Source organism: Centropristis striata, chromosome 20 (assembly GCF_030273125.1).
Source record: "Centropristis striata isolate RG_2023a ecotype Rhode Island chromosome 20, C.striata_1.0, whole genome shotgun sequence".
Classification (NCBI taxonomy): domain Eukaryota; kingdom Metazoa; phylum Chordata; class Actinopteri; order Perciformes; family Serranidae; genus Centropristis; species Centropristis striata.
Window position 1 is genome coordinate 22,408,461 of NC_081536.1, and position 12,150 is coordinate 22,420,610.

Consider the following 12,150-nt stretch of genomic DNA (forward strand, 5'->3'; position numbering starts at 1 on the left):
ACCTGTGCAAATGGCTAATTCTAAATTGTAACAGTGTTTCTGACACTTAAACTACACCTGAGCAGGGCTGCCAAGGTATATATAAAGTTGCCAGAGTATATGTAGCGACACATTTAGCATCTTATGTTTTACAAAGTAAAAGTAAGAGGATGTGTGTTCTTCTTCTTGTTCTTCTTATTTTTCTGGTTATTAAGATGATACACAGCACTGTCTCATAAAGCCAATGCCATGGAAGCATTTTGGAAAAAATCTGAGCCTCACTCTCTTCTTTCTTCTTTCCTATTCTTTTATTTTCTTCTTCTATTGCAAACCGGCTTAGAGGTACATTACCACCCCCAGTTAATATAATAATAATAATAATAATAATAATAATAATAATAATTGATGTCTGTGTTTGTAGGCTGTCTTGAAATGGTGGGTTTTTAATTGATTTTTGAATTTTTTAGTTATATTTTGAGTTATATTAATACATGTAGCCAGTAAACAATACCCATTGCACTGCAAATGAGGAAAACCCCAATAATATTGTGTTTTAACAGGCCTCTGATGAGTCCCACCACTAATAAATAAGTCTCAGCATTGCAGAATTCAGCCCCGATCAGGATGATACCTGCTGTTAAAATACAAAATAAAAGCATCTTCAGGTATGTTTTGGTGTCATATCGTCACATGATGCTTTGTCAAATCATTCATGTTCATTTACTGCCCATAACTGCATTTAGAAAAGCTGCAGCTCCTATCTAATATGAACAAATAGAGTCAGAGTCCTTCCACACTGACTAAACACAGACTTGTGTCATCGCTCACATGCTTTTTCAAACACAAGTTCCCACGTTGCAGCTACAGGAACCTTTGGCGCAGACTGACGATTGTTCTGTTTAAACACACACACAAGAGACAGACATTTGTTTGTTCTCAGTCATATTCACACAGCATTGCTCAAATTCAAAATAGCCCTCGGAGACATATGTGTTTGTGTAAATATGTGTACTGTATGTGTGCAGTTGGGTGTGACGCGGGAGGCAGCAGACGAACTCCGAATCCTGCATGAAGCGACCATTTGTAGTCGTCGGTCGTTAAACAGATATCTGAAAGTGGCCTGTTTGGTTCATGTAACGCAGGTGTTCCCAACACATCCTGCTGTTTCTCTGTACAAACAGTGGATGACCTGCATGGGGTCGACTTCTTGTTATGTAGGCAAATACACATGTACAGACAATACACGCCACACTGTGCATTTACACTTTTGAACTAGATGTATAGAGACAAACCCTGCAACATTAACTTTTGTCTATTTTTCTGCGCTGTCATTTGTGGGTTCAAAGATAAATTTGAGGGCAGATCCAGACGTTATCACACTATTAAATGGGTGTTATCATCTCATAAATATGGGCAAGTATGGCCCTACTCTACCTTTAAGTAGGTTGTTAGGTTGTTATGAGCACATTCAAATGCCCCTCACTGTTTTGTTACATTTCAATTTCACTTTCTTCAGGTTTAGGCACCAATAAAGGCCAACGTTTCGTACAGTTAATGGCTAAAAAGTTCCAGGTTTGGTGTTTCAAAAGATAGTTTAAATGTTCTAAAACATTCTTGTGTAAACAAACATGCATATAAACACAGCAGGCACGTTTATAGAATGTTTAGACATGACCTCAACTTTTGCTGAGCTCCTTATGTTGATATTGTAATTTTTGAGACCTACACACAGTTGTTTTGTGTGAATGAACGTAACTGCATAAACCATGTTAAAACCTGATTCCAAATTTAAAAAAAAAAAAAATTTAAGTAACAAACAGAATACAATGATTTGCAAAACTTTTCCAACCTACATTCAATGTAGTGCAGTAGAAAGACAAGATATCAAATGCTCAAGCTGGGAAATGTTTGTGTTTTGTAAATTATACATCTGCTGCTACCAAGACCTGGTGCTAGATAAGCAGATAAAATTGGATGGATGGACAGCACCCAAACTTTTATGAAATCAGGGTTGTAATTGGTGAGCTTTAAAAGTGCTAATAGGTGGATTTTATTACCTTTGGACAGATTATATGTTAATGTAGCTGGCTGCTGGCTGTAGCTTCATATTTAGCGAGAGTTGTATCAATCTTCTCATCTAACTGTCAGCAGAAAGCGAATAAGCGTATTTTCCAGAATATCAAACTTTTATTCAAGGTCAATAGAGTTTGAATTCTGGTCCTCAGGACTGGGAGCTCTGCTTGATTTCTGACACTTTTTTTCACCTGGAATTAACAGCCTGGTAGTGGTTAAAAAACAATAACAACCATGCTTTTCTTGAGGAGCAGAAGGTAAAAAAAAACATCTTATCTAGGCCATCGCGACCCTGGATTATTTTATTTCACTTCAAGTAAATCATAGCAACGAGTTGATTTGCATTGGAAAGAAGAAATATTGGAAAGAAGAGCATATCATATGCTATTGTTGGCATGATTTTTCACTTGTTTCCCGGGAAAAAAAGAATCAAGGCGAAACCAAGTGGTTCTTTAAGGTGCATGTGTTGGACTCAGATTGGGCAAACACACCATATTTCTATGCAACTCTTCTCGTATTTATGTGCATCTATTGTAAATTCCTGGTGAACAGAGATGCTGCCTTTGCTTACACACACACACACACACACACACACACACACACACACACACACAACACACAATAGAGGACACACATTTCAGCTTAGAAATGGTCCCTTTTTATAACAGCGTTGGAAATCGCTTATAGCTGTCTGGCTGACAAGTGTGTTGATTTGGATAGATACGGCATTGTGAGAGGCAGAGTAGCGAACAAGTGCGAGGGAAGGCGTCTTTCTCTTCCTCTCTATCTCTTTTTCTTTGGAGTAGCGTTTTTGCCAGGAGAAGAAGCCAAGTTGTTTGCCTGATCGTTCTGTCTCCCCCTCACAAAGGCTGATGTGACTGCAGGGCCTCTCAATGGGCAAAGAGACAAGAGCTTTATCTGAAGATCCACTTCTCCACCTCCTCTCTCTCTCTCTCTCTCTCTCTGCTTCGCTCTCTCCTCTCTTGGTCGTTGTGGTGAAAGCCTGTTAGATCCGGTGTGTTGAAGGAAAGCAGCGTTTGTTTCTGTTTCCCTCAGCCCTGTTGGTTGCTCTGATCACACAACCTCCATCGCTGCTTGACTTCCCGTCTCAATTTAGAAACTTTACCGGCATGACATGTTTATCAGCAACATGATTGTCAAGGTGTGACGTCCAAATTTGTACTCACATTCACACGACTGCTTACACAAACCATATAATATTTCTTTAGTGGAGGTTTCAGGGTTGACAAAATATCCGTATAAGGCAGCAATCACTGCCAATAAATGTTATATGGCAATGTTTTGATCTCTCAGAGATTTTCATCAGGCTTTGTCAGGTAAACAACATGCAACATAAAGATGGATTACAAATCAAACAAAACCAAACCTGAATTAATGAGTTGAGTGACAAAATGAATGCAAATGCTTTCATAAAGGTCAGAAGTGGTCACTGAATATTTAATAAAAAAGCGCTGAACTCTTAGAATCTGTCATGTAGAAAGTAACTATCGGACTTAATATAATCCTATAGTTACTTTCTTTTAAGAGCTGCAGTCACGTTGAAGGCTCTATTACTTTCTGACTTAGTGGTGCATTCAGGTGCACCTCATAAATACAGGAGAATACATTGTTAAAAGCAATACAGAATGCCTGAGAGCTTTACTGCATTATATTTCATTGTAATTTTATACCTTGAATTGTCACCTGGCACCTGAATGTTGTGTTTTTCAAATTGGTGCATAAGGAGACTACTGGCACTTAATGGTTTCCACTTCAATCACTGCTTAAATACATCTGTCCTTGTAACAAATGTTTGTTTTTTGTTTAAATCAAAGATAATAAATATATAATAGATAGAAAAATAGATTTTCATGTTTGTTACATGACATTGATCAACAGAAAAGAAAGACCTGTTAATGTCAAAGTAAAACAGATTTCTAAAAAGTGATTGCTGATATAAAACATAAAATACTTGTTTGCTTTCCTTACGGTTTGTGTTCTCTTTAGTAGTTATCGTGTGCAGCTAATTAAGAAGATTTAAGAAGTCACATAGTCAAATGGAGATTACGTCTGTGTATAAACTGACAAAATAATACTCCATACTCTACAAAAAAAAAGTTGAAAAGCCCAAGTGAGGGGATGGATACAAGAGAATTTTCCAGTCCAGATAAGGAAAATGCAGATAAATACAAAGACAGTGTTGTTCATCGCTTATTTGTTATATTTGCAGGTGAATTTAAATGATTGCTCTCACTCAGCCTTATCCCTCTCTGTGTGTTTGTGTGTCCTAGAAGATCCTCTGAGAGGCAGAAATGGTGTGTTGTTGTGTGGCTCTGGCCTCGGGGACAGACAGACGGAGAGGAACCAGAGTGCTACAGGACCTTCGTACCCAGACGCTCCCACAACACAGTTAGTAACGTGTGTGTGTGTGTGTGTGTGTGTGCTTAAGCTTTCAACAATCACAGTGCCTGTTTCTGTGTGTTTATTACCTCAGCCTTTTGTTTTCGGTGTGGTTTGTGGTTGTTCATCAGTAGGATTATAGAAAAACAACTGGCCCAATTTTCATGAAACTGGGTTTAAAGGTGTAGCATGGGCGGAGGACAAACCCATTACGTTTATGAGCGGATCAGAATCACAGAGCGGTTACACAAATAAATTCTTACTTCTATGAACATTGAGAGACTGTGGATTTGTGCTGCATTCATGTAGTGTCAGAATAGTCCGGAAAAAATGTTTTCTAATCAAATTTCAAAGACTCACTTCATCTATTTCCTGATAACTGATGTTTTTTTTGCCACTAACATCAACATATAATTTTTATAATTTTATATGGTGTACTTGTTACCATACAGTTGCATTTTTACACATGTAGCAGTTATGGAGTAACATTATTATTAATTTGGAGTCTAGTTTGTGTCCGCCTGATGAATCTAAGTGTAATATTCAGTAGAGTTGAACAATTTGCAAAAAGTAAGATCATATTGGGATTATTTTGACAGATGTCTAAGTGTGTTCTCTTATGTTTCGAGAATGTAATTTGTAGGTCGGGACTTCTCTGTAGCACCAAGATTCTTAATTTAAAATGTTTGGACATTTTGAACCTTTTATTAAAAAAATTGCAGCTCCTGCAATGTGGATGTTGTATTTCACCATATTGTGATTCGATATTATTCAAATGAATTGTCCAGGCCTAAGATTAACTCTCGTTTAGCTCTGTTTTTGCTCTCCACCAACACCAAATATGTCTGTCTTTAGCTGCTAAATACCCCTATACGTTCACCAGTTAGTCTCCAATTGTGTCTCTCTGCTGTTTGGAGGCGAGCAGATAGTTTACATCGGGTTTTTGTTAAGTTTGAGCTGAAAAACGGCTGCCTGCCGAGCAGTGAGAGTGACCCAGAATAGTAAAATTGTAGTTGAGACAGCTCAGCAGTGACACATTGTCATTTTGCACTTTGTTATTCAGACTCAGAATCTCTTTTATTGTCATTGCACAGAGTAACAAGTACTAGGACAACGAAATTAGCCATCAACCCGTCCAAACATATACATACATAAATACATACATGCAATATGACAAAGGGGATGGACAGGACAGGGAGACAGGGATGAAAGAAAAGAAATACAGCATAACGTGAGGAGAGGGGAGGGAAAAGAAAAGAAAAACCTCAGCAACATAAGCACATACTCAATACTCTTTACAATATGAACAGACTTATGACATGCCACAGGGGAGGGGAGGGCCAGCATAGGCAAGCAGCCATCCAGTCCTGCAGCTATTAAAGCCCTGGTCACAGACCCGCTTGTCACACTGGGTGTACGAAGCGACGAAGGCGTGGGATAGTTGGCAAGGGGTATGTGTAGGAGTTTGTGTGTTTAAGCCTGGAGACTCGCCTCGCCCGGCAACCAAATCAGTCAGTGTCTCAGCTCGCCAGAATATCAAAGCGATAACACAGCAGTTGCCATGGAGACAGCCTTGGTCAGGCACCAGACAGAAGCAGACAGTCAACGGGTGTCTGTAGGAGGTGGAGGAAGGCTGGAAGAGGGTGAGAGCTTTTCGCTGCAGTGTACTTCCAGGGGAAATTGTTTTTCCAGTAACGGCCTTGAGGCCAGAGCTGTTGAGGGGTAAGATAAGATAAGACAGATAAGATTGGAATTTTGGGCTTAGGCGAGTGGCTGCATGCAATTTACATGGCTGCCCGTCTTGTCCATACTGATCTCCAGATCGATCCAATTGCCCCGTCAATTTCTCCAAGATTTTATCCATATTGCGGTTTGTGTACTCAGACTCTGCCCATCACTTCAATCATGTCGGACAGCCTAATGGGGCTTTGGACAGCTGTCGCTGTTTTCTGTATATCTCGATAAGCCAGGGCAATGCCTAATCCAATCAGCAAAAGACCTGTAATCATGGTTCCGAATAGGTAAAGATCTTCAGCGTCCTCCACGGAAAGAGCTGCCAGGTACACGACCTGCCACCTCTCCAACGCGTCCATCGTGAAGCCAGCTGCGAACGTCCCGGCAGGACAGGTGCCCTGAACCCAGGCTTCTCATCGAGAAGATGGTGTCTATTGCGCTGAGAGACCAATTGATCAAATCCATGGTTTTGGAGAACAGGGCAGAGAGAGTCTCTCAAAGTACAAGACAGTAGACAAGACAGACAAGAGGAGCGAAGCAGGGAAGATAGGGGAGGGAGAGGAGAGAAAAGTGCGACCGCCTCCATTCAGAGCATAAAAGTTATTATAAACATGTTGATCATATCCTTTAAATAAAAGCTAAATATTTAGTTCAGCTTGCTATAAATTAAGCCCCGGACAGATTTTGCGTGACGAGGATTCCCCGTTTTACTGTTTTACTTGTCATCTCGTCTCCCTCAGCGAGTCACCATTGTCTGTGTATGAATTGTATGAGAGCGTCTGTGGCCAAATGACCCAGCTACAGCCTAAAAGCCTTCACTCCCAGTGACATTTCAAATGTCAAAGCCACATCAGTTCCGGGTCTTACGCTTCCAGCCATCCCAACGCTGACGCCGGAGCCACATTTAAAACTCCACCGGAGTCCATTTCCACCACGGTTCAGTCTCCGGAGTGCCGCCGAAAAACTCACTGTTTCAGAGTGATTGTTTAATACACTCGTCTACGTGAATGACATGTTGAAACAGCGTGACTAAAGACACACTGAAAGCATCCCTCTCTTTGTCCCGGCCTTACTCACTGACACAAACAGATACATACAAATATAGCCATCCATGTCTCTATTATTGTGGGATGTGGTGATGGTGGGAGGGGAGTGATGGAGGGGCATTCCTTGTCATACCCCAACTAACATATTGGAGTATTTATATGGGATTTGTGTGCATTAGATAAAAAGGCGCTCTTGTTCTTTTCATCCTCATAGGCTTTTCATGGCTGTTTGACTGTAACACTGATGACTCTCTGCACACCCCCACCTCCAACCCCTCCACTCTGCGTTTCTCTAAGCCCCCTCCATCCATCCCAAATCCCTTCCTATCAGCCAATTTAAACAAGCTGAGTCCAGAGAGAGAGGGAGAGCGAGAGGGGAAGAGACAGAGAGAGATGCTCTGTCCTAAGCTCTTTTTTAAAAACAGTAAAAGGAGCGAGAGGAGGGGAAAAAAAGAGTGGTAAAGAGGGTTAGGGCGATTTGGCAGCCAAAAGCCCGGTCGTACTACCCCAGGTCTTCCCCTGCACCGCTGACAGAGGCTAAGAAAGCAGATCCCCAAACCTCCCAACAGATAATAGCCACAGAGAGAAAGAGACAAAAGCCTCTGCCTTTTTTTATTCCACAATTTCCCCCCTCCTTTAGAACAATTTTTTTTATATTGAACCCCCTCCTTTTTTTTTTTTTTTTTTTTTTTTTTGTAATCTGGTCTCCGATGAAGTTTCATTGTTTCTCATGTGAAGCCAATGACAGCTTAGCTGAGATGGAGTAGGGGAGGCATTGTAGCACGGGCGTTCTCCCGTTTGGCTCGCTGAGAAAAGAGCAGAGAAATAGAGGGAGGCGAGCACAATGGTAGTTTGGGGGCTCCTCTCCGATTCCCCGCATTCCCCAAATCCGACTCTGTGCTTGGAGAAGTGAGAGAGAGGGAACAAGGCGGGAATCTGGGAAGCATCCCAACGTTCTTTTGATGGCTGCTGGCCTCTCTCGCTCATCACGTACTCCACGTAGAATGGAGGCTATTTTTATTTTTTCTTATTGAAGGCCAAAGTTAACATGATACTGAGCCTTTATGTTTGACTAATTATCTATTTTTATGAGTTTATTTCATATTCATGACCGAGGGGGGGGGGGGGGGGGGGGGTGCCTTGCTCAAGGTTACTTCACTTCACTGACTGTACAACAATATACAATATATAGTGCATTCATATTCAACAAGTTCACACCCACGTTGTCCCAGGTTTGTCAAAAATAGTCTCGACAACACAGAAAAGAAAACAGAAGACGAGGTAGACTGAAGGAAAGATAGAACATCAAATAGGTAGATCACAACATTTTAAATCAAAATCCCTTGGGATTTAACCCCTGGGCAAAGTACAAACGTTATTCTGATTCTTAATTGATATGTTGTAACTTTTTTGTTCCTCAGTGCTGATGGAAGACCCGATCAGAGGAGACCACAGGCAGAGAGCATATGTGTGACCGTGAACCCAGATGTGTTCAGGACACTAAGACAAACAGGTCTGTCTCTCTGTCTCTCTGTTGTGTCTGTACAGAGTTATCTAACGCTGCAGCTTAACCTATCTCGGTTAAAGAATCACAAGAATGTAAATGAGCAGCATTTAACCTGAAGATTTATGACTCCTGATTCAGAACGATCTTCTGATCATTTGGATAAACGAGAAATGTAGTAAGTTCAAAAAGCTTCATGTTTCCTTGAAGTAAACTATTAGCTTTAAACATCAGCTGCAATGCTGGTTTGTGAGTTGCAGATGATGAAGGAGGCAGTTCCACCAATTTTACACGACAAAGTCTGTTTATAAAGTATTTTTGAGGCTCCTCAAGTGTCAATTTCAAGTTTGGAATAATTGAGCTGGATCCCTCTAGTCATATCTTCTTGAGGCTTGAAGGTGAGGTAATTTTTCACTACTAGCATAATGCATCTAAATAGTCATCTAAACTGTCACGTTGCATTGTGGGTAATGAAGGCGCCAGACTCTCTTCTATGTGCTGGTTGTTGTTTACAAGTTTACAGTCAGATTAGTAACTTCACTGATACTTTTTGTTGGTGTTTTATGCCCAGACAGCTTCACCTAAATTCAGATTTGCAAATATAATACTCAGGAAAGGACCATAATTATGTAAAAGACATTTCATTTTTCATCATTTTGAATAGAGTAAGGCTCCTTCAAGCACCTTAAAACTGCTTCTGTGGTTGTAGTGACCCATTTTTGCCATTCATACATACTATTCATACTATTCAAACATGCCACCGCTACGGTGAGAACAAATGAAACACCCACAGTTTCCAAAGATAAATGGCATTTATAACATCCATTTAAAACAAAAATGTACTTTACTCAAAAGACAAAATAAAGCTCTAATTTACCAACTTCATCGTATTTGTGTGATCAAAAAACTGTGCCTCTCACAAACAATGAATCATGCACAGATTCTCTAATTTACTAATTTCCTCTCAACGTATGTGGGAGGTTTAAGCAAACAAACAAACAAACAAACAAACAAACAAACAAACAAGATGGTAGTCTCCAGGACCAGGCACACTGTCACAGCTGGTTACCAGGCTCAAATGTTGCTTTAATACTCCTTACATGAAGCCGGGTCACCTCGTCATCAGAAACAGCTGACAGAGAGCGTCAGCACTTAGTATTAACTCTCATCACGTCCAACATGTTGGTTTCAGGGCCGAGTTTTTAAGCCCTGCAACAATTCTCATGCGACATTCAGCTTTTTTTTATTCTCTAAACGTAGCTTGGGTGCTCCTTTCTAACTAACTGGTCATTTAAGAGACACCCATTAAGAAAACATCACAACTTCTTCTTCACGTCCTCCTCTCCTCCTTCCTGCTCTCTCCATTTTAATATTTCCATTTTTCGGGTGATTAGCAATTGTCTCGCTATCAAATCGCTCTGTCATTTGATAATCCGGACTGTAGGCTATTGGAGGGAATTTGCATCAGCTTTTTAAATATCTGTATAAGGCACGCCGGGGTTTTAATGTCAATCATAACCTTATTAACGCAGGGCTCAGAGCAAGAGAGATCGCCATGAGTGACAACGGTTTACATTCGTTAAAAGCCCCGAAAAAGGCGACATGTCCGACCTACTGAGTGAGCATGTAACCTGTTCAGGCATTCAGCTGTGTGTGTGTGTGTGTGTCTGTGTTTATGTGCTGTAGGGCTGCTGTGTGTGATTATGCATGTCTAATGTTTTGGTTGTTGTACTTGTTTAAAGTGTCACGGCTGCTTTACAGCAACGTCTGACATCCTCCGACATCTCATGTCCTTTCATTTCTGTTGTGCAGGAAGAAGTGAAGGTGACAGAGGCGGCAGGAATGTGAGTTGATTGACCGGAAATTGATTATTTTCATTTGTGTTGACAGAATTCACACGTTATCTACAATCATATCATAAATCCCCAGTCAATAGTATACATAGTGTACATTTAGTCATGTTATGTAATAGTGTTATACTACAGTTTTGTATCATTTTGGACGTCATACTATACTAAGACTTTTTTTTACATGACTTTTGATGAAATACTATTCTATGACTTTTTTACATAATTGGACGACAACCTATACTATGACGATTTTGTCTCATTTTGGACAACATGGGATGTCCAAAAATGACCCCCACTTTTAAAAAAAAGTAATAATATAGTAACTACTCCTACTTTTTTGTCTATATATATATATATATATATATATATATATATATAAATTCATTATTTTTATTATTATTAAATTCATTATTAAATTCATTATTTTTTCATTATAAATTCATTATTTTTATTTACACACTGTACTGTTAATTTAGGTTTATAAGACATAACATCTCTGTTGTCTCTCTCTCTCAGGATGACGACGACCTCGGGACGCTTCATGTGGTCCATTTAGGAATGGTTTGATAGATACAAAAAGAAACACAACATCTCACAATAAGACACTCTCCTTGTCTATATCTTTATATGCAAAGCAGTTACTTACCTGTAATATTACTGTAACACTGTATAGACGACTGATGAAAGTGGAGTAATACATGACTGTTATATGTAAATATATTAGTTTATATTTCCACTTATGTTGGTAAGTTGTACATTTTAAAATGTTTTTTATGTTTTACACCTGTTTATCTGTGAAATTCGGGAGTGAATTCAGGTTATTTTCTGTCTTAGTGAAGTGTAATCCAAATGAACCTTAAAAGAAAACGGTTACACCAGCTTCTGCCTTTAAAAACCCGACTGAAAATGTTTTAAACCTTTCCATTAATCAGCCTGGAAAAATAAAGACTTGTATTATACTTCCATCACCACTGATATTGAATGTTCCAAGCTGTGTGTGTGTGTGTGTGTGTGTGTGTGTGTGTGTGTGTGTGTGTGTGTGTGTGTGTGTGTGTGTGTGTGTGTGTGTGTGTGTGTGTGTGTGTGTGTGTGTGTGTGTGTGTGTGGTGTGTGTGTGTGTGTGTGTGTGTGTGTGTGTGTGTTGGCCGAGATTACGGGCCACAGTTTTATTCATGAATAGGAGCCAACCAGCGTCTTTAAAGCATCGCGCGGAGCCCCTTTCCTGAACAGCAGCCATAGCCGTGTCAGAGCTGTCGACGCGCTGCGCTCACCGACTAATCTGACAGCGCCGCGCGAGCCCTAATCCCTCACTGTATCGTAATCTATTTACTTTGCATTCTAAGAGGATTTCCACCAAAAAATATACAAGAAGCGATGTTGGAAATGGACAGAAGATCAGCGAGGATGCTTTTCTGCTCCTTTTTTTTTGTTTTGTTAGCTTTAAAAAAAATCATTGTATGTTTTTTGGGGAGTCAATCCCCTGCGAGAGGGATGGGTGAAAGGAATTACATTTCTGACTGATACTAATACTTCTCTTATGTAAACATCAAAATGTTATATTTCC

The 12,150-nt window shown here is 40.0% G+C and overlaps 1 protein-coding gene across 5 annotated transcripts in view; it reads left to right on the forward strand.

Moving 5' to 3' along the window:
* Positions 1-11,580, forward strand: part of wdpcp (WD repeat containing planar cell polarity effector) — a 95,459-nt gene extending 83,879 nt beyond the window's left edge. For 2 of the 5 annotated variants that reach the window (XM_059359168.1, XM_059359172.1), the window contains 2 exons: positions 4,344-4,461; positions 8,654-8,997. In XM_059359168.1, the coding sequence (XP_059215151.1) occupies positions 4,344-4,461; positions 8,654-8,855 (320 nt within the window). In that variant the 3' untranslated portion in view covers positions 8,856-8,997. Of the gene's footprint in view, positions 1-4,343; positions 4,466-8,653; positions 8,998-10,548; positions 10,581-11,102 lie in introns of those variants that run through there. The other 3 variants (XM_059359170.1, XR_009396300.1, XM_059359169.1) reach the window with 3 other exon arrangements.
* The last annotated feature ends 570 nt before the right edge of the window (positions 11,581-12,150 follow it).